The sequence below is a fragment of the Asparagus officinalis genome, chromosome 8 (genome assembly GCF_001876935.1).
Source record: "Asparagus officinalis chromosome 8, Aspof.V1, whole genome shotgun sequence".
Taxonomy (NCBI): domain Eukaryota; kingdom Viridiplantae; phylum Streptophyta; class Magnoliopsida; order Asparagales; family Asparagaceae; genus Asparagus; species Asparagus officinalis.
This window is the reverse complement of record NC_033801.1, coordinates 20,561,234-20,585,384: the sequence shown is the minus strand read 5'-3', so window position 1 is coordinate 20,585,384 and position 24,151 is coordinate 20,561,234. Positions and strand designations below refer to the sequence as shown.

Below are 24,151 nucleotides of genomic sequence, written 5' to 3'. Positions count from 1 at the left end.
TTATATGGAGCAACCTCCTGGGTATGTTGCTCAGGGGGAGAATCTTATCTGCAGGCTGAGAAAGGCCATCTATGGGTTAAAGCAGAGTCCTCGAGCTTGGTTTGATAAGTTCAGCAAGGTTATTTCTAATGTTGGTTTTCAACGTTGTCAGTCTGATCACTCTGTCTTTCTTCGACGCACAACAACTGGTTTGGTTATTTTAGCCGTATATGTTGATGATATTCTGCTGACTGGGAGTGACTCTATTACCTTAACTGAGACTAAGGAGTATCTAAACCGTCATTTTATCACTAAGGACATGGGAAAGCCAAAGTATTTTCTTGGGATTGAAGTTGCATATCAAAAACATGGCCTGTTGTTGTCCCAAAGGAAGTATGTGCTAGATTTACTAGAAGAAGCAGGTCTCTTGGAATGCAAACCTGCAAGCACTCCAATGGAGGCAAATGTTGATTTGTGGCGTGATGATACCTCTCTCCTAGATGATGCTGGACGATATAGGAGACTAATTGGGAAACTAATATATTTGACAGTTACCAGACCTGATATTACTTTTGCAGTAGGTGTATTGAGCAGGTTTATGCACAAACCTAGAGAGGTTCATTTTGGCATATGTCAAGAGTTGCCCTGGTAAAGGATTGTTATATAAGAAGCATGGGCATACTCACATTTCGGCTTTCTCTGATGCTGGCTACGCAGGAGACATGGGAGACCGGAAGTCAACCTCAGGATTTTGTACTTTTGTTGGAGGTAATCTTGTGACTTGGAGAAGCAAGAAACAAGATGTAGTATCACGATCTAGTGCAGAGGCCGAATATAGAGCAATGGCTCACACTGCTTGTGAGATGGTGTGGCTAAGAAAGTTTATGACAGAGCTTTGTTTTGTTCAGCCTGGACCCATGCTAATGCATTGTGACAACCAGTCTGCCATTTATATTGCACAGAATCCTGTGTTTTATGAGAGGACAAAACATATTGAAGTTGACTGCAATTTTGTCAGAGATGCTTGGGAAAAGAAGATAGTATCTCTCATATTCACTCCGTCCTCACAACAACTTGCTGATATTCTTACCAATGCTACTTCTTCAAAGATGTTCTCTACTATATGTGACAAGCTGGGCATGGTAGACATCTATGCTCCAGCTTGAGGGGGAGTGTTAAGTTAAATATTGAGTATTGGGTTAATGGGCTGTTACCCGTTAACCTTAACCCTATTTGTATGGCTACATATATCTCTCTTGTTATTCTCAATAAACTATTAGAGTTTTCTCTATTCTCTACAGAAGGGATATTTGTATGAAAGCCCAAAGTTTTCCGATACTAGGAATATGTTAAATTGTTCTGTGGTTTTCTTATTCTCGATATCTGTTGATCTGTCTCATACAATTCATGCATCAATATATTTCATAAACTTGTTCATGAAAATTTCCTTTAGATTAGTTCACATTTTATACCCCGTTAATTTCCGAAAGCATTTTAAACCAAAATTTAGAGTACAGTATATGAAAGATTGAGTAACGTTATTGTAGTAATATGATAAGAGTTATTTGATAATGAAATACTCAATATAAATTGGAAGGAAAAACTTTTTACCTGGATAGGATGTAAGCCATTTCTGCAACTTCCAACACCCTCTACTGTTATTACGTGCATTCCTTCCACAGAATATAATGGTGCTAAGCACGCATTGATCGCATAATGCCTGTACGAATGATTAAAATTTAAGTTACCACTACTTGTATAAGTCGAATAAAACAATAGGTACAATCCACAAGATATAATGTACCTTGATTCGTGTAAACTTATCCGATCGGAGTAAATAATGATATACGCTATAGATACTACAAATTAATGGCTTTATGTGCATCCATCAATTATATCGTTTACATAGAGACTCTATATTTATACTTTAAATTAAAAAAGAATACGAAAACATATATAATTACTTTTCACTTGATGGAAAGATCTTATCTTTTGATATCCCATTAAGATACTTCAGCCAGAAATAATATCTGTTCAAAAAGTTGCTGTCATCGATGGAACGAAGCGCAAGAGTCTCTTCGGTTGTTATAAACTAATATGACTGAGAAAATTAGTGAACAGATAGTCATCGTAGAGAAAAAAGACCAGTGAGATAAACAAGTGAATAGGTACGAGGAGGAGATGCTTACGTTGTTCTCTTCTGTTGTTGGTCATACTTTGATACCATCACCGTGCAAGCTCCACAACCACCTTCACCACAGCTCAGCTTTGTTCCAGTCAGACCTGTCTCTGGATTTCAAATTAAAAAATATTTACAAATCAGGCCAATATTTAAAAATGTGTCCTCTTTAGGTTATCAATATAAATAAAAAATGTAGTCTTTTTCCTTCGTTTTTTTTATCACAATTTTGAATCTAGCCCTCACCAAATTGAGAAAAGAATAAAATTGTAATAATGTTCTCCGAGACTAAAAGTTCAGCACATGTATAGGAGCTAAATGTATTCATAATCACAATAATCATACGTTCATATAAGATATGAAATTACATTTTGTCAAGACGGTTCAATTCTACCTATGCTACGTGAACAATTTTTTTTTGACAAATTAAATGGCTTATACTCATCAATACTTGTCTGAATTTTAAGCACTGTACGGGAAAAAGATACCGTATTTTCTGTAAAGATAACACCGATAGTACTTAGCACTAGTCCAAGATCGTAATACCCGAGAAACCCGAAAGAAACCAAGAGAATAAACCTCTAAGTATGAAGAAGAATATGAAGAACACTTAGAGAACACTTGAAAGACTTTTAGAGAAATGTAGAGGACTTATGAAGAGGAAGACTCTTTATTTGAACTTGCTTTATTCACTTGTTCAACTTTTTCTTCTTGCTTACAAATGAGAGAGGTGATGAGGTATTTATAGCATCCCAAAGATATGTTACAAAGGATCTAGATTCTTCTAATATCACCTCCATAGTTCCTAGATATTTTTCTAATCTCTAGAAATTTCTACATAATATCTAAATATTTTTATCACAAATTATCTAGATGTTTCTATACTATTATCTAGATATTTAGCTTAAAGTTTTTTCTAGAACACTTTAAGAAGGTGATCAACCTTCTAGAGTGTTTCTAGAAAACCTCTAGAATTTGGACCTAATTTTGGGTTTGGTCAAACTTAGAATAATTCCATCATAAACCCAAAATTAAGCTTGATCCAAAATCAAGTTTAATTTCAATACTCCCCCTTAAACTTGATTTTGTCAATCATCCCGAGCTTCGAGCGAAGTAACTCAAATTGGCCCTTTGGTAGTGACTTGGTGAAAATATCTGCAACGTTGTCTTCATTTCGAACCTCCAAAGCTTTAATTGTTCCATCAAGCACCTTCTCCCTTTGGTAGTGACTTGTTCCATCAAGTGAGCGTACCATAGTCATCTTTGCCACTAGACTGAAAGTTTTATCATAATCTTCTCCATATTTTTGAGAGAACCCTCGAGTAACCAACCTTGCCTTAAATCTGTCAATGCTCCCATTCATTTTTTGCTTAATTCGGTACACTCGTTTACAAGAAACGGGTTGGACATCCTTGGGTTTTGGAACCAAATCCCAAGTTTTGTTCTTCATGAGAGCATTCATCTCCTCCTTCATTACGCCCTCCCACTCTTGAACTCCTTTTGCTTCATCATACGATGATGGCTCCTCTTCATCTAATGGAGCTGCAAAGTAGCATGAGTAAGTAGTGACAAACCTTTCATCTCTGAACCGAGCAGGCTTAACAATGTTCCTTTTTGGCCGTTGATTAGCCATGGAACTACGATCTTCTTCCTCATCTTTCTCTTGATCAGTGCTCCCCCTTTCACCTTGCGTCTCTTCTTCAAGACTTCCGCTTTCACTTGGCATTTGAACAACTGGTTCATCGATCTTGGAGGAACCTCCACCTTCTTGTTCGACCAAGACTTGAGGTGGCCCATAAAATGAGGAAACTTCATCAAAGACAACATCACGAGACACGGTGTACCTGTGTGTCTCTGGATCCATACACCTCCAGCCCTTCCTTTGTTCATCATAGCTGACAAAGATGCATTTCTTCGCCTTTGCCTCCAACTTGGTTCTTTGAGAGTCAAACACGTGGACGTAGCAGATTGATCCAAATATCCTGAGATGTTTCACCGTTGGCTTCTTCCCATGAACCATCTCATAAGGAGACTTCATATTGTTCGGACTAAGTGGCATCCGGTTGATGACATACGCTGCACATCTCATGCCTTCCTCCCATAAGGCCTTAGACAAATTTTTGTCATGTAACCAGCTTCTACATGTCTCGCTTAGATGTCTTATCTTCCTTTCCGCTACTCCATTTTGCTGAGGTGTATACGGACATGTAAATTCTCTCTTGATACCATGTTTTTGGCAAAAAGAGAGAAACTCCTTTGACATGAACTCCCCTCCATTATCCGTCCTTAAAGTCTTGATCTTCTGACCTAATTCTCCCTCCACGGTAACCTTGAATTCTTGAAACTTGGAGAATACTTCTGATTTTTCCTTCATAAAGTATACCCAAGTGTACCGTGAGAAGTCATAAACAAACAGTAACATGTACTGAAACCCAAAATAGGAGGATGTTCTCGTCGGTCCCATCAAATCACTATGGACCCTCTCCAACGGAGCGCTGCATCATGAAGTGGAGTTGTCAAATGGAAGCCTATGTGACTTTCCATATTGACAGCCTTCACAAAGCTTTCCTTCATCATGAATTTTTAACTTTGGGAGCCCGTTAACCAAATCCTTATTCACCATAACCTTTAGCTTAGTCATATTTATATGACCAAGCCTAGCATGCCATATAAAGGCATTATCATTCGTACTCATCTTCTCAACATAAGAATTTGAGGCCGATAAAACATATAAATCCTTAACCCGTGCTCCGGTGTGAACCACGTCCGCTTTTAATTCTTTAATATTCTTTAAGAATTTAACGTCTCTTGGGCCAAATAAAACATAGTTACCTGAGTCAACCGCATTCACCACAGAGAGAAGATTCTTCCTTACTCCAGGAACATAATATACGTTCTTGAGAGTGATTGGACTTCCATCATCTCCTTCAATAATGATTGTCCCTTCCTTCTCAATGCGGTGGATTGAATTATCCACAGTAATGATGGCTTCTTTCCCGTCATGACGCTAAAGACTAGAAAATAACTTCTCGTCTCCGGTAATATGATGGCTACAACCAGAATCCACAATCCAATCATTTCTAAGATTTTTAGCTGTGGATGTACCTGAAGATGCTGCCTCCACTGTGAAACATTTTCCTCATTCTTTGTCTTTAGTATGACCCTTTGATTCCGCCATATTTGTTTCCTTCAGCTTGACTCGACATTCCTTTTTGAAATGCCCAAGTTTTCCACACCGATAACACTTGAATCGTTTCTTGTCTCCCGTAGAAGATCCTTCTCGTCCATCATTATTCTTCACATTACCATATTTGGGTTTGGCTCTGAAGCTTTGTTGTCTCCTCGCTACAAAAGCGCTCCCCGAGTCATCATGGACTTTAACTCCCGCCATTTGCATGGCTAGTGATTCTTGCGAAGCTAGTAGATTTTCAAACTCCTCCAAGGAAGGTTGTGTAGCCCATCCTTGAACTGAAGTAACAAACAGTGTATATTCGGGTCGTAGACCACGAATATTAGACCGCTTCAACCGTGCTTCCGAAATCGACTCCTCCGGATTGAGAGTATTAATCTCAGAGCAAAGATTTTTTACCTTGATAAAAAACTCTGAGATTGAAGACTCCCCCTGCTTCGTATTCGCCAACTCGTTCTCTAACAGTTGTAGACAAGCCTCGTTCTTCTTGTTGAACAATTAATCTAGTGCCTGCCAAATAGCACTTGCGGATGTACATCTTGAGACGTGCTCAAATAGTCCTGAAGATATTGATCTCTTCAAAGCAAACTCCGCCTTGGCATTCTTCCGTGTCCACTCCTTTGTCGCTTCCGCTGTTGCAGCATCTCCCCTTGGTGGTGTTGTACTGCTACCGCCGACGACATCCCATAAGTCCTCACTAACCAAGTATGACTCCATACATGACTTCCATAACCGGTAGTTAGATTGGTTTAATATCTCCATTTCCAATCCAACGACACGACCCATTGATTCCATACTTAGAGTAAACCCGAGCTCTCTTTAAACCCCGATCTTGAAGAGCACAAGATTAGAATGGCTCTGATACCATGTAAAGATAACACCGATAGTGCTTAGCACTAGCCCAAGACCGTAATACCCGAGAAACCCGAAAGAAACCAAGAGAATAAACCTCTAAGTATGAAGAAGAATATGAAGAACACTTAGAGAACACTTGAAAGACTTTTAGAGAAATGTAGAGGACTTATGAAGAGGAAGACTCTTTATTTGAACTTGCTTTATTCACTTGTTCAACTTTTTCTTCTTGCTTACAAATGAGAGAGGTGAGGAGGTATTTATAGCCTCTCAAAGATATGTTACAAAGGATCTAAATTCTTCTAATATCACCTCCATAGTTCCTAGATATTTTTCTAATCTCTAGAAATTTCTACATAATATCTAAATATTTTTATCACAAATTATCTAGATGTTTCTATACTATTATCTAGATATTTAGCTTAAAGATTTCTCTAAAATACTTTAAGAATGTGATCAACCTTCTAGAGTGTTTCTAGAAAATCTCTAGAATTTGGACCTAATTTTGGGTTTGGTCAAACTTAGAATAATTCTATCATAAACCCAAAAGTAAGCTTGATCCAAAATCAAGTTTAATTTCAATATTTTCTTATTAGGAATAAGATACTTCATAGACATAGATACTTTCTTGTTTTTAGGGATTTAAAAATACTATGAAATAAATAATTCTATTTTATATAATTTATATTTATCAATCTTGCCTCTCGGATGACTATTGGGAATCGCCTCTCTCGATCTCAAATCAGCTGGATTGACATTATAATACTTAAATACTATTTCTATCTTATAAATCAAGCAACTCGATATAAGTGACATTTGTGACTGATATAGCCCGTTCATTTTTAAATCATTAGATGTATAAACTATAAATATTTAATCAATGTGATTTTTGATCTCTATGAAGTCTTGAATGAATAGATTACAATTAACACCTAGGTGTGTTGTAACCCCCAATTAACACCTAGGTGTGTTGTAACCCCCCACCCCAGCCCTCCTCCTTTTCATGCACACATGCGGAAAAAAATAGGTATGGGGTGCTTATCACATCTAAAGGTGTGGAGGGTCTCGGCAACCCATTTCTTAGTAGCTCATTTTGATAAATGAGTCGCCACCTCATACCCATTAAACCAATGTGTGTGTGTGTGTCTATACACACACACACACACGCTAGTGTGCACCCCGCGTCATATTTACTCTTTTATACTGAAAGAAGTATCTAAATTTTAATACATTTAATATAGAAATCATATCTAGATCTAAATTTTAATACATTTAATATAGAAATCATATCCACTCCTCTATACTTAAAGAATAATTCAAGTTTTAATACATTTGATTTACTTTACTGTTTATGATATAGTAAAAATGTTGTAGCATGGATAGTAACTTCAAGTGTGGTGGAACATATTTACTGTTACACTACAGTAAATTACTGAAGCATAAATAGTAACTTCGAGTGCAGAGGACCAGATTTAGTTTATTGTTTATGCTACAGTATTTACTGTAGTATGAACAGTGACTCTTTAGATTTCGTTCAAGTATAGAGGAGTAGATAAACACACATATGTATGTATATATATATGTATGTATGTATGTATGTATATATATACACACACACACTCTCTCTCTTACTAGGGTCTCTTAGTTTCTTCTCCTGTTAATTTAATTTATTTTTTAAGTTTTTAAATTTATTCTTCTTCGGAACCACATGTAAATTTAATTTCTAGTTTGTTAACTTTTGTACAGAAATGTTTATAAATGTGAGTTACTGTGCTGCTTTTAGAACTTAGGTAACAGAATTCACTTTATTTTGTTAATTATATATGTATAACTAGGACTCTGGTGGGCTCGATACTTGCATGACGCAGAGCATGAGAGTGTTAATACTCAGATTGTCAAAATGAACATTCTGTTAAGTTCTTCTTCTAGTTTTTCTAATTATGAGGACGTAATTTCTATTAGTTTTTTTTCAAGGGAGAGTATTTTCGTTGAATTTGCATGTGAAACAGAGCATTTTCGTTATTTTTTACAAAAGTGTGAGAGCATTTTCATTGTTTTTTTAGTATTAGGGCATTTTCATATTCTTTTAAATGTGAGGGCTGTTGCGTCCAGCGGAAGCGGACTCAATCCACAACAAGTCGATAAGCAACGCGAGAAGATCACCACAAGCACAATCCACATGAAAACGATCAAAACCAATCACAAACATAGAGAATCTACGTGGTTCGGCAAGTTGCCTACGTCCATGGGGAGAGGATGAGGAGATTCACTATATGGAGGAGAAAACAATGAGTTACAATATCTCAAACACTCAAAATAACCTTAACCAAAAGATTTCACTCGCTCACAATAATCTCTCTGTCAAAGTGCTCAAAACAACCTCTTTTCTCTGTTAAATCTCTCTTAAATCCTTAGAAAACGTGCTTCTATTTATATAAACAATCCAAACCAAAACAGGCTAGGAATCAGATTCGGCCCAATACCCGCTATCGGTCGACCGATGCACCCCTATCGGTCGATCGATAGGTCTTCATCAATCGACCGATAAGGGTGCATCGGTCGACTGTCTAGTGCAATTTTTAGCTCCTGTGTGGTGCATGATATTGGTCAACTGGTTTGGCCCATCAGTTGACTGACCAGAGGACTTTTGCTAGCTTCGATTTTCCTATAGATTGCACCCTCTTTCTACAATTCTCCACCTCGGTGAAGTATTCCCAAAACTGAGCCGATACTAACATGAGCACCAATGTATCGTCTCTTCAAATCCGGTTGTACCAATGTGAATGTTTACGTACCCCCTCTCCCAAGGGATCAACCCGTCCGTAGTTCATCCAAATGGCCTCAACAGGCCTCAACAAGCACAAATCTGTAACAAGCTTCTACAATGATCGCACTTATTGCTAGGGACCATCTTCGTGAGCATATCTGCTAGATTGTCTTTTGTGTGGACCATCGCAAGCTCCACATCCACATCTTCAAGAACATCCTGAATGAAGTGATAACGAACGTCGATGTGCTTCGTTCTTGCATGGAAAACTTGATTCTTTGCCAAATAGATAGCACTCATGCTTTCACATTAAATAATGACAGATCACTGCGAAACACTAAGGTCTTCCAAAAGTCCTTGAAGCCAAATTACCTCCTTAACAGCCTCTGTAATCATCATTTACTCTGCCTCTATCGTCGACAAAGCAACTATAGACTGCAATGTGCATCTTCAACACACCGGCGCACGGGTCAAAGTGAACACATATCACATTGTCGACCGACGCTTATCTAAATCTCCAGCATAGTCTAAATCCACGTAACCAATACATAACTGCCCACCACTAGTGTCCCGTTCAAACACCAAATCAACGTTGAGAGTATCTCGAATGTACCTCAAAATCCACCTCACATCATCCTAATGACCCGAACCTGGGTCATGCAAGTATCGTGAAACCATGCTAACTGTCTGTGATAGATTCGACCTCATACATATCATGGTGTACATTAAACTTCCCACTGTTCTCGCATAAGGAGACTTCGACATCAACTCTCCGTCTTCAATTGACTTTGGTGAAAGATCAGATGAAAGCTTCAAATAGGCTCCCAAAGGTACACTGACTGGCTTCGTTTCCATACTCACATTGAATCGTTGTAACACCTTCTTCAAATAAGTACTTGTATCAAACAAATTTTGTCTTTATCTCTGTCTCTACCGATCTCCATCCCCAAAATGTGCTTTGCTTCACCCAAATCATTCATCCCAAACTCACTCGAAAGCTGTATCTTCAATTCATCTATGAAAGATCTAGAAATGGAAGCACCAACATGTCATCTATATAAAATAATAAATAAATATACATACCTCCATGCAACTTACGATAGTACACACAAAGATCAAACTGGCTCTAAATGTAAGACTTGCCGATCATAAACTTATCGAATCGTCTATACCACTGTCTTGGAGATTACTTCAACCCGTATAGCGATTTTTTCAATCTACACACCAAATTCTTTCCCTGCAGCTCGAAACCCCGATGACAGAGTCATATAAATTTATTCATCAATATCACCATGAAAAAAACCATTTTCACATCCAACTGATTCAATTCTAAACCATACCGTGCCACAAAAACTAGTAAGATCCGAATCGAAGAGTGCTTCACCACCGAAAAGAAGACCTCATTATAGTCAATACCTTCTTCTTGTGTATAACCCTTCACTACCAACCTAGATTTAAACCTTATTGGAGTTCCCTGAATACCCTCCTTCTTGGTTTAGACTCATTTACAACCAATTGCATTCTTCCCCTTTGGAAGCTCGACAAGCTCCTATGTGTCATTCTTCTTAAGAGACTCAATCTCTTCCCGCATAGCTTCCTGCCACATATCAGCCTCTGAACTCTATTCAGCCTCTGAACTCTATTCAGCCTCTCTGAAGGTAGTAGGAACCATCTCATTGATACTTTTCACCGGAAGTGCATAAGCAACCACTGTATCTGTATACCTCGTTAGCAACCGTATGTCTCTCCTAGGTCTCCGAACTGTAATAGAATCATGAACCTAAGCCGTCCATCCTTGATCCTGCTTTACTATACCTATATTCTCAAAATTATCATTATACTTGCCTGCCGTCACCTCGGTCGACACTCTAATGGATATGGTCCCATATGGACACTGGAGCTGTATCAATCTCTACCATCTGCGATCTCCTCTGTCGGGGTGCTCTTCACCTGATGAGAGCTAAGAGACTTCAAGAGCGAAGCCTCATCAAATGTGACGTCTTTGCTCAGCACAATCTTCTTCTTAACTAGATCCCAAAGCTAGTATCTTTTCACTCCACGCTTGAATCCCACAAATATGACATTTCTAGCTCAAAGTTCTAACTTATTAGTTTTAACATGATAAAATGCAGGGCACCTAAAAACCTTGAGCTGATCATAATCGTGTGCTGGTTCTCCCAACCAAATCTCCATAGGAGTCTTTCCCTCCACTGTAGATGAAGACAGCCTATTAATGAGGTGACTCACATACATAAGTGTCGCAGCCTAAAAGATCTTCTCTAAACCACTCTGCGATAACAAACATCGAACCTTTTCTAGTAAAGACTGATTCAACCTCTCTGCCACCCCATTCTGCTATAGTGCATGACTAACTGTGAAGTATCTCTCTATGCTCTCGTCTAGACATAGCTATTGAAAGGGGTCTGATATATACTCTCCACCGTTATCGGATCTCATCATCTTGATCTTTGTCCCTGTCTGCAGTTCTAATCTTCTCTTCCACTCTACAAATATCTCTAGGACTTGAGTGCACTCCCAACAATGCCTAGAATAGTCATCCATAAATGTGACGAACCAATGTTGACCACCAAGTGATGCTGTCTTGGTGGGACCACAAGCATCTGTGTGCATGTAATCCAAGATGCAGATTGTCCTATGAATGGCTTTCCCAAACTTCACTTTAGTCTTCTTGCCAAGAACACAATGCTCATAGAATTAAACTTTTCCGCTCTCGAATCCCTTCAATAATCCCTGCTTGCACAGTGTTTGCAGTGATTTTTCCCCTGTGTGCCCAAGTCTATAGTGCCAAAGTCTGGTCGCATCCGTCTCTGAAACTACTGAAGCTACCTGGCCGATCTCGGTACTTCTCTTTAGATAATAGAGATTTTTATCGTGGACCGCTTTCATTACTACCATGATCCCTTAGTAACTTTACCTATAACGTTCTCTAAAATTACCCTGAATCTCTTTGCCTCCAAAGCTCCAACAAAAATAAGATTCTTCTTCAGCTGAGAAATAAATCTTACTTCATTCAATTCTCTCGCAACTCCGTCGTGCATCCGAATTCTGACGGTATCTATCCCACAAATGCTACATAACTTATTATTTCCCATAACCACCATGTTTGCGGTGAAAATTGATTGTTTCATTACGGGATTCATTACAAACTTCAGACGTTTACAATGAATACAAAAAATCAGTCTTTTTATAAGACTTTTACACAATGAAAACAAAAAAAATTACAATTCTCTTCAAAAATCAGTCTTTTTATAAGACTTTTACACAATGAAAACAAAAAAAATTACAATTCTCTTCAAACAAACACAACGAGTGTAGACTTTTACACAATGAAAACAAAAAAAATTACAATTCTCTTCAAACAAACACAACGAGTGTTTATCGCCTGCTGCTTGCGTGGGATCTTGGCCTGTGATGGGGACGCGTTAGTCCGTAGACCACCAAATGATTAATATTTGGACAGAGTTTTGTCTATCCGTGAAGGGATCGAAAAACCGTAGCTCTTATCTCGGCGAAGCGAGATAATCACTCTTCTTAAGATTACCGTAACAGGATAATCCTAAGGAACGAACCGGGCTGCAGATATAACTCCTCCTCCTCTCTGAAATCTGTGCACTTTAAGTCTTCAATCCGGCAGGGCTTCACCGAGGCACGAGAATTCCAGATCCGGAAAAATGAGGGTCTGAGGCTTGTATTTATAGGCTTGAGGGGGTTCCGGGCGGTTAAAACCGTGTAACGGACAGATCTGGGGTTGGAGACACCCTTGGGTGTCTCAACCTAGGCTGAGACACCCTTGGGTGTCTCGGCCTTGGCCGAGACACCCAAGGGTGTTCCAGTTCAGCATGAGACGCTCCGTTATGTATACTTGTTCGTTTCCGTCATAACTTCTTCGTCCGAATTCGGATTTAAGTGATTCAAAGTGCATTGGAAAGCCGACGAGGAGTTCTATAAGCTCCAATGATTAGATCATCTGTGGAATCAACTGGGACACGAGGGGCATAGCACCTTTTGTAGGCGATGTGGGGCTCTCGATCAATTCGTATCCTCGTTATTCTGAAACTCTGATGCTTCACGTAGTTCGTCGATTCACTTCAAGCGTTTGTCAACAACAATCAAGCTTCTATAAATTGGATAGTGACGTTCATCGTCTTTTCTTAACACTAAGCCGTTCGTGGAGACCTATAGGTAATTTTCGATGCCTACAGATACCCTCTCCAAAGCGTTCCAGACTCATTTCTTTTGTAGAAGAGGCTGAAATACTTTGGATCTGATTGGTCCAGCCTTCAGTCGGCATGAAGGACCTGTAGTTAGCTTCGATTCTTGACTCCTTCGATTTTTAGTCTATTCGATGCTTTGACGAATAGCTGAAGTCTTTCCGGCACTGCGTTTATTATCTGGCTGTCGTCGAAGTCTTAAATCTAAAACTAATGAGTTGAGTTTGGCTCGTGTCATCGAGTTGACTTTAAACTGACTATCGCAACGCGTTGACTAGCGTTGACCTAGGGTTATGCGTTGACCGGCGTTGACCCTGGGGTTTTGACCGTCGTACATTGACTTTTTGATCGCAACGCGTTGACCGGTTTTGACCTAGGGTTGCGCGTTGACCGACGTTAACCTAGGGTTTTAGATAGCCCGACGTTGACACAGTTTATACTCATACGTTTTCTGGAGTATACACAGTTTATACTCTTAAGGTATTGGAGCATGGCGGTCCCAAGTGTTGGGGCTGTAGGATCAACTGTTAAAGCTGATTCATCTGTATGTGTGGATCTTATCCTGAAGTTGTTAGATGCTCAAGTCATGAGACCAACTAGTGGAGCTGGTGCATCAATAACTCGTATTTATAGAATTTTTGGCAAATTTTTAGCCATCAACGGGTTTGATGAGCCTTTACCGACTACCGTTTGAGTCGGGCTAGCATGTGGATTGTTTAAGTCCGTTCCACATGTGGCGTTAAGCTAAAAGAGTTAACCCTTTTAGTGCTACGATATTGAATACGTAGACTTCATCTTTCTCCTGTAAAAAGACTAAACAGCGATGTGTATCAGACATTGACTTAGGATTTTTGGCAAATCCTCAGCCCTCAACAGATTTGACGTGCTCTTACCGATTACCGTTTGAATCGGGCTTACATGCAGATTGTTTTAAGTCCGTTCCGCATGTGACGTTGTGCTAAAGGAATGAACTCCCTTAGACTTGATGCTATGACTTCGAATACGTAGACTTCGCCATTGTTATGGGAACAAGATACCCGGTAATGTGTGTTAGATGCTAACTTATCCTTACTTAGGATTCAGGATAAAAGTCCCCAGACTCGGATTATGGTGTCTTTTTCAATCGGTAAAGGACTAAACCGGCAACGCGTGTTAGACGTTGACTTATCCCTGCTTAGGCTTCGGGATAAAATTCCCCATGCGTGTGAGGCACGGATTATGGTGTTATTAATAACAACCTGTCACAATGTTGAATATGTGGGCTTTTGTCCTTTTTACGGTTAAGGACTAACCGGCAACGCATATTAGGTGTTGACTTATCCTTTCTTAGGATTCGAGATAAACTTCCCCGTGCATAAAAGGCATGGATTTTTGTTGCTACGATGCTGAATACGTAGACTCGATCGTTTTTACGGGAACGAACTACCCAGCAACGCGGGTTAAGCGCTGACTTATCCTGACTTAGGCTTCGGGATAAAATACCCCAGACTGGATTCTGGTGTCTTTTTCAATCGGTGAAAGACTAAACCGGCAACGCATGTTAGGCGTTGGCTTATCACTGCTTAGGCTTCGGGATAAAATTCCCCGTGCGTGTGAAGCGCGGATTTTGGCGTTTGGAAAAGTGATGTCTTCTCCTGGGGCAAAGACGAACCCGATGCGGGAGAGGAAGAATTTTATATTCTATCTCCCAAAGCTGAAGAGGAAGAATTTTATATTCTATCTCCAGTTGGAAAGGAGACTCAAGGTAGGATTTCCACCCCCAGAATCCGGAAAGGTGAAACTAGGAGTAGGATCTCCACTCCGAGAATCGAAAAATTCGGATAATTCTAACTGTCGGAAGGTTTGATTACCGAACTAAAGGTGAATTTCTCGTTTATCAAGAGTGAATTGTGGTTTTGACCCTAACTGTAGGAAGGTTTGGTCAAGCGGGAGTTTGAGATGACCCTAACTGTAGGGAGGTTTGATCACTCGATTTGAAAGTGAACCTCTCGTTCATTGGAGGAATCAAGAGGGGATTTTGGTTTTGGCCCTAACTGTAGGAAGGTTTGACCGAGTGGGATGTTTGAGACGATCCTACCTATAGGAAGGTTTGATCGCTCGATTTGTGGATCTCTCGTTTATTGGAGGAATCGAGAGGAGATTTTGGTTGTGGTCCTAACTGTAAGAAGGTTTGACCAAATAGGAGTGGGAGTACAAATTATAGTGGGGGTGTTGACTTGTACAAATCACTCAAATAGGGTTCCTGATGTTAAGTGATAGAGACTTAACATGAAGGGGTTTGACAATTTGTCAAGGATGGACAGATTAAAATTCCAAGCATTATATCCGGACTCTAACCATGAAAGTGTTAAGTGCACGGACATAACGGAGGTTTGAATGGATTAAACCAGAAAAAATCTTAGTAGACCCACTATCAATAAATCTGATCAGTGAGGGATTTTATAGTGGAAGACTATGAGTCGTCAAACACCACTGAGAGTTTTTTTGAGGGAAGATTGATCCAATGAAGTGATCGAATCTCGTCTCAGCAAAAGAGTGTTCGGAAAGCACAGTAAGAGTTTAGTGTTTATCACTTTATTCATAATGATCAGGTTATCCCTAAGAATATTACATTTAACATTCTTCTGGAGACTTCCTGTTACATAAATTATCCACCCCCTGCTTCCTTTGTGAAGCTGGGTTTACCATTGTATTCAGTTGCATGATCGGGTTATCCTTAAAAATATTACATGTAAAAATTCTCCAGAAACTTCCCGTCAAGAGTGGGAATAGTTTAGACTCATATACCTATTGGAGTATCAGGGAGCAGTTTAACCTCATATACCGATTAGAAGATTGAGAAGCAGTTTATACTCGTATACTTTTCGGAGTGTAGGAAAGAGCAGTTTATACTCTTATACTTATCAGAGTGACGTCGTTCTCATTTGGCTTATCCCAGCGTTATGACGCCGGCTTCAACCAAAGTCTGAATGATATTCTTTAAAGTAAAGCATGCCTTGGTGGGATGAAGGATCCTCCTGTCGTACGCGCAGTACTTCGGATCCGTAGTATCATCTGCTTCCTCCTGATTTGTGATGGGTGACAGCTTGACCTTGTTGTTTTCAAGAAGGGTCTCGAAGATGGTTGAAACATCTTCGTCCTTGAATGAGTACTCTTTTTGGAGCCTCGAATCCAAAGTCTTCTGTTGTCTTTGGGGCTGCTGTTGTGACGTCTGATTAACATCAATAACCGTCGTAGGTGCTTTCCCTTCATCATGGGAAATAAGACTCGGATTCAAAGGGTTAACCATCGGTTGGCTTCTTCGACCTTCCTCCTTCTGAGAAAGTGTTCGGCCTGCTCTCCGTGCACCTTCAACTCTTTCCAGTTATTGAGCGGCTCCCATAACGTCCAAGATGTTAATGAACAAATTGTTATGACAAGTCTGTAAGACAAATTCCTCCGTTGACGGGATCCTTGCAGTTCATTGCCTGATTGCGGAAGCGTTTGATGAAGGTATCCACCGACTCTTCGTCTTTTTGTTTCTCATCGAAGAGTGTCCTGATCGACACTTCGGTGTCATCATCGAAGAAATGAGCGAGGAACATGCTCTCCAGGTCCTCCCAGCTATTGATGCTTTCGGGCTTGAGACGGCGGTACCAATCGAACGCAGGCCCGCGAAGGGTGCCAACGAATGATCGCACCATCAAGGGCTCGTTGCCAGAAATTATTCTCAAATAAGACTTAAAATATATTAAGTGCTGAGTAGGGGAACCATTTCCATCAAACGGCGTGAAGTTAATCAAGTTGAACTTTGCCGGATATGGGATCGAATCCCACTTTCTTGGGTAGGGAGACGGAATACCGGTCCTTTTTATCCCCTGAACAGACATCAGCCCGTTGATTTTGCTCTCGAGGTCCTTTATTTTATCGTCCTCATCTGTATCAGATCTTGGACGATTCCTGAGAGGAATAACGGGGCCACCCCCAGCTTTGTCATCTTTGGCAGAACCACCCCCATCGTTGTTATCTGTAGGGGGTGCATTTGAATCACACCTAGTATTTTTGGGAGGTGCGTCGGCCATGATGATTTCGTCCACTTCTGGATCGCTGTCAATTGCGGTGTTCTGGGTGCGACAACTGGATTCAACTCTGACTTTATTGGACAGAACCCGAATTTGTTGATTATACTCTTCCCTCATTCGCATCATGGCCATTTCCATTTCGAACCTGAAGTTCTCTTTTTGTTTGGCCAAGGCATCCTCAACCATTTTAGTGACCTCTTCTGTGCTAATCATCAACACTTCGCGGGATTGACCTAGGCTGGATACCGTTTTATCAGAAGCGACTGCAGAGTTAGCATCTGACACTTCATTATCCGAGGATAATCCTTGATTCATCCTCTGATAGTCCCTTTGTTTAACGGTTCCCGACTGTAACCGAGTTATACGTTAGGATATGTCCGAAAGATGACGAGGATTAAAGTTTTGCGTTGACTTCCCCTTATCAACCATATTAACTGTGACTTCTGGAAGTTCGTCATCTTGCACAGTTGGACTTTTGCTACAGAAACGCATTGGTTTGGTCCTGGACGTTCTGGGGGAGATCCTTTCAAATACCGAGACCCTCTGTGGAGCGGTCTTGGGGCAGCTACACACTGATAATACTGCCCTGATAATTTTAGTACACGGACAATGAGAGTCTGTTTCTCGGGTACCTTTCTTTTGAGATTTGTTCGTACCCCCAGCCCGATAGTACAACTCATCGGCATGATTGCCGGAACAACGTATCGTGTGCTGACACGACTCCTCAAGTATAACGTCGTCGTCTGACGAACATGTTTTCTTCTGAGGATTCGTCGTCTTGTCGGTGCTCTCAAAAGTCGCACGTTTTGAGTTACGCTTTCGTGAGCGTAAGACCTCAACAGGCTCTTGGGCAATGACTCGCAGTCCGAGATGGCCAGTTATAGGAGCTTTCCCATTATAGGAAGGCTCTGATTTATTAGAAGGGCGAGTGCGACCCCTAACTCGATGAGTTTCTCGAGGTTCATTCATCATGCCCAAGCGTTCTTTGACTGGAGCTTCGCCTCGATCCTCGTGTAAAAGACCCAGGCGTTCCACTATCACTTTCCTGCCTCTGGATATGTCCATATTATCACGGAGCTTCACTGGAGGTGTGGGATTAAAAGGAGCGAGATCTGAACTTGACAAAAGTTGGGAACCAGCTTTGGATATGGAATCGGCTGAGAGACACGACTGATGTCTTTTATCGGGTAGGGGCGCTGCCTTAGCCTTCGGCACCCAAACCTGCTTAGATTTTGGTGATTTCTTGGTCACCTCTTCCCGCTGCAATTCTCGTGCCTCTCGCACAAGGATCTGGGTGTGCGCAATAAGTGCACGGCGCTTCTGGACGCGCTTCTCGAGGGTAGAACGGGTTCGTTTGACCTAAACTCATTTGTTAATTAGAGGTTGGGAGGAGGATCCCGATGTTTGTTGTGGCGATAGCTTAGTCACTTGGTGCTTTCTGAACTCCCAATCCGCTTAGTACTGGAGTCCATCCACCTGATCCAAAGCCTTGGCGAATTGGCGCGCGAGGCGTTAGCGTTTCCTTTGACGTGCTCTCTTTGATAGAGTTGGCGCACATTCAGCAGTCGGCTCCTTGATCGCGAAGGAGTTCAATCTGCAGATCTGGTCTCATCGGATGCCGACGGATCGTTGCAGAGTGCAACTGTAGCATCGACTACGGGGAGATCGACTTTTCGGCTCTTCAGATCTGGAGACCGACGGATCTTCTGGGAGGAGGAGATCTTCCTGCGCTTATGAGGAGGAGCATATCTGGAGGAGGAGGAGGAGATGTATTCTTCAAATTTCTGCTGGTCGAATTCGTACTCGACCTCTTCGAACACCGGGATCTTGATCGTCGGCTGCGGCACGACAGCTTCGGCAGCGAGGCTGTTGGCTCCCACTGTGGTCGCCAGTTTATTTGCGGTAAAAATCGATTGTTTCATTGCGGGATTCATTACAAACTTCAGACGTTTACAACGAATACAAAAAATCAGTCTTTTTATAAGACTTTTACACAATAAAAACAAAAAAAATTACAATTCTCTTTAAACAAACGCAACGAGTGTTTATCGCCCGCTGCTTGCGTGGGATCTTGGCCTGTAATGGGGACGTGTTAGTCCGTGGACCATCGAACGATCAATATTTGGACAGAGTTTCGTCTATTCGCGAAGGGATCGAGAAACCATAGCTCTTATCTCGGCGAAGCGAGATAATCACTCTTCTTAAGATTACCGCAACGGCATAATCCTAAGAAACGAACCGAGCTACAGATCTAACTCCTCCTCCTCTCTAAAATCTGTGCACTTTAAGTCTTCAATCCGGCAGGGCTTCACCGAGGTACGAGAATTCCAGATCCAGAAAAATAAGGGTCTGAGGCTTGTATTTATAGGCTTGAGGGGGTTCCGAGCGGTTAAAACTGCGTAACAGACAGATCTGGGGTTGGAGACACCCTTGGGTGTCTCAACCTAGGCTGAGACACCCTTGGGTGTCTCGCTCGTGCCGAGACACCTCGGGTGTCCCAGTTCAGCCTGAGACGTTCTGTTATGTATACTTGTTCGTTTCCGCCGTAACTTCTTCGTCCGAACTCGGATTTGAGTGATTCAAAGTACGTTGGAAAGCCGACGATGAGTTCTATAATCTGCAATGATTAGATCATCTGTGGAATCAACTGGGACATGAGGGACGTAGCGCCTTTTGTAGGCGACGCGGGGCTCTCGATCAATTCGTATCCTCGTTATTCTGAAACTCCGATGCTTCACGTAGTTCATCGATTCACTTCAAGCATTTGTCGACGTCAATCAAGCTTCTGTAAACTGGATAGTGACATTCATCGTCTTTTCTTAACACTGAGCCGTTCGTGGAGACCTATAGGCAATTTTCGATGCCTACACACCACACCACTATCGAGTTTCTCAAAAGATGCAAACCAATCTCTTCGGAGAGTCACATGATAAGTAGCACCACAATTCAACATCCAATCCAATGCTTCTGCATGGTTAATCTTTAGAGTAATCAATAGAGAAAAGCATGAATCGTCAGAATCGTTACAACTCTTAACAACATTTACATCACTGGCCTTTAGGCCCTTCTTCTTGCTATTCTCCTTCTCTCTGAGCTTCAGGCAATCTATCTTCCAATGTCCTTATTCTCTGTAGAAAGCACACTGATTTTTCACAATTTGATAGTGGCCTCTTGACTTTGACCTGCCTCGATTACTACCTCTAGGATAGGAACTCATTCCTCTTGTCGACAATGCTTCTCCTGAAGTGCTAGCTCTGAAAGACTCTTTATCCTTCCTCCTCAAATCGAAATTCATCAATGTATTATTCACTTCACTATAGGTGATGAAAGATCTATCATTCAACAAAGTAAGCACAAATGTATCAAAATTCTCATCGGGTTAATGAGCCTAACAAAATGATCGTCTTGTACTCATCCGATATATTCTCATCAATATTCGCCAAGTATGACAACAAATTTGTATAGTTGTTCACATGCTCTGCAAGTGAGGTACCTCTTGACATCTTGAATCTGAATAATCTCTGCAGCAAGTGCAACCGATTCTCAACACTCTTTGTAAGATACTTGTTGTTAAGAACCCATCACATCCTCATCGCAGACGTCATACCAATCACATCGTATTTCAACTCTTGTTCTAAACAAGGTCTAATTACCCGACATGCATTTTGATTCATCTTGTCCCATATCGTCTCATCATATTTAGGTGGCCTCTCATGAGTCATTATCACCTCTTCCAAGTTTTGAGCATTCAAAGCATCCTACACATCACTCATCCACAACCAAAAATTGATTTTGTCATCATATTTCACAACACTAATTTTCGTATTCTGAAGTACAACCTGAACTGTACTCTACGCAGCCTTGCTATTTTCACTACTTTCTCCTGTCATTGCTTACTAACTCCAAATTGTAGAGGAAATATTCAAAGTTGATAGAGTTGAGAAATCACCCAAATTAAACCCTAGATAGTATTCCAACACAATCTCCCAACCACACGAGGAAGACGAGATCTTCAATGGCAACTCTGCAATGCTATCTTTACCGAAACCTAGATCTTCAAGATCCAAGCTTCCAACACCGAGTTTCCTCCACCCAAATCAAACCCTAGATCTGAAATCCATCTCTGATACCACTTGTTGCATCTAGCGGAAGCGGACTCAATCCATAACAAGTCGATAAGCAACGCGAAAAGATCACCACACGCACAATTCACAATAAAAACGACCAAAACCAATCACAAACATAGAGAACTTACGTGGTTCGGCAAGTTGCCTATGTCCACGAGGAGAGAATGGGGGAGATTTCACTACATGGAGGAGAAAACAATGAGTTATAACTCTCTCAAATAGTCAAAATAACTCTAACCAAAAGATCTCACTCCCTCATAATAATCTCCCTCTCAAAGTGCTCAAAACAACATCTTTTCTCTGTTAAATCTCTCTCAAAGTCCTAGAAAACACGCTTCTATTTATATAAACAACCCAAACTAAAACATGCTAAGAATTAGATTTGGTCCAATACTCACTATTGGTCGACCAATGCACCCCTATCGCTCAGCTAGTAGGTCTTCATCAGTTGACCACCGATAAGGATGCATCGGTCGATTGTCCAGTGCGATTTTCAGCTCCTGTATGGTGCATGATATCGATCGACTGGTTTGACCCACCAGTCAACTGACCAGAGAGCATTTGCCAGTTTCGATTTTTCCTGTAATTCGCACCCTCTTTCAACAAGGACATATTTGGAATTCTTAAATGAAGCTCACGTGACTAAAAAAGGAGCTTTCTATAAATAATAGTGATAGAATTGATAATTAATTATTAAAAATATAGCTAATCCCTCTTTGACATATAAAAAGAAATTGGTGGTCTTTCTAAAGACACAAAAAATTGACATGTATCACATTATAAAATAGACATGTGTCCCCCTAGTTTTATTTTCACCTAAGAATCCTCATCAAGTTAAAACAACCTATAATTAAAAATTCTAATAATTAAATACTTAATAAATCCTAATGAAAATATAACTATCCATAATCAAAAATCACATGATAATATATTTAACGTATAGAATTATGTGTAGAACTTAAAGATGTCACAGGTTGCAGGGATTTAGTGATAGGATTAGGTTAGGTCTTTGATTAGGTTTATTTAAAAGGAAATTGTGGTGAGGGTTTGTGTGCAAAATGCACATGAAGTTGAAGCAACGTCAAGCGTGGGCATTGTTTGGATATTTGGTTAACGTTTTCTTCTTCTTCTTCTTCTTCTTCTTCTTCTTCTTTCACTTTATTTTTTATTTTTTTATAACCCTACATTAGGTTAATTTTAATTAGACCTACATACATCTTAAATTAAAGGCAGGTGATAATTAATAGATAAGGTTGCTAATATGATTAGAATTTAAATTCATAATCCCATCTCATAATAGAGGGAGGGGATAGGTACGTTAGTTCTTAAGCTACCGAATTTTTAATTTTAAAATTTGAAATAAATGTCATTCATATCCTTATTTTGAATTTCTGGTTATCTACTATTTATATGCTAATATTCATAAAAAATATACGAAAAAAAAACAAGGAGGAGTTCTAAGAAAAAAATTTCACTGTAATTTAATTTAAAAGCACATTCAAATGACCAAAGAAGTAACTCATTGAGACCACATAGATAAGATAACGAATTATAAATAAAATAAATCAAACCTCTGATCTTCCAATCTAATGGTGTGGGTTTAATTCACGCTACCCATTCCATATTCCTTTTTCTACATATAACATCAACCATGCCAACACGGGCAAAACACTTCTACTACTTCTACTTAGGGCTCGTTTGGATGGACGTAACTATTAGAAGTAAGAAGTGAATCAAAGATATAACTTGCTCAATTATGAAGTAGAAAGTAGCGGAAGTAGTACTTATTTTGTTTGTTTCATATATTTTTAGAAGTAGAGAAAGTAGCGGAAGTAGTACTTATTTTGTTTGTTTCATATATTTTTAGAAGTAGCGGAAATAGTACTTCATCATCTTCTTATATTTTTAGAAGTAGCGGAAATAGTACTTCATCATCTTCTTTTATTTATTTGTTTGTTTGGATAGAAATCAGATATATTATTTAAGATCATCCGTCCTTGATAAATCTCTAATTGAAGTTGACCCCACTTTTTATCCACTTTCCTTTCACTTCTGAGCTTTCAAGGGCGGAAAAAAAAATTTAGAAAGTAGGAGTATCACCTAGACGTCACATCTGTATTTATGGAAGTAGCTGAAGTAGTCTTTTCGGAGAAACAAACATAATTTTTTGCTTAAAGTAGGAGAAACTTCCTCTACTTCAATTACTTCTTTGCTACTTTTGTGCGAACAAACAGGCCCTTAAGTAAGATTAGGTATTAAATCCAAGGTAGTGAAACGAACAACCCCAAGACGTTAAACATATAAATTATTTATTTTCTTAAGCATATACTTAATCTCCCTCCCTCACCCACCAATGCGAGTCTTATCAAATACGTATATAAAGAAATTTTATTGTAAAATGAACATAGGGTACTTTTTCACATTCACATATGTAATTCGACTGTGCTCTTGGATGATTTGAGGAGATATTTAAGAGTAAATTCCATTTCCGAGAAATTAATCTTTCCACTAATTACCACAAAACTCGCAAAACCGGAACCTCCACATTCCCCAAAATGATTCTTAAAACTCGCAAAGTCGGACTCCTCTTTGCGCCTAAAATGATTCTTTGACCGTTTACTATGTCCATGACATTCTTAGTTGGATTTTTTTGTTGGTGGTTTGGCGAGGTAGCTTCCCCCTTCAAACTATAGGCATCAAACCTCCGGACGTTGTAAAGGGGTACCCCCAACACAGAACATGATGTATTTTACGAAATTAAATT

The 24,151-nt window shown here is 40.0% G+C and overlaps 1 protein-coding gene across 2 annotated transcripts in view; it reads right to left on the bottom strand.

Moving 5' to 3' along the window:
- The window catches only part of LOC109822654 (xanthine dehydrogenase-like), a 36,051-nt gene that overhangs the window by 10,912 nt on the left and 988 nt on the right, over nt 1–24,151 (bottom strand). Inside the window, exons 2-3 of one of the 2 annotated variants that reach the window (XM_020388886.1) lie at nt 2,169–2,268; nt 1,591–1,699 (exon numbers count right to left, since the gene is read on the bottom strand). In XM_020388886.1, the coding sequence (XP_020244475.1) occupies nt 1,591–1,699; nt 2,169–2,206 (147 nt within the window). In that variant the 5' untranslated portion in view covers nt 2,207–2,268. Of the gene's footprint in view, nt 1–1,590; nt 1,733–2,168; nt 2,269–24,151 lie in introns of those variants that run through there. The other variant, XM_020388887.1, reaches the window with a different exon arrangement.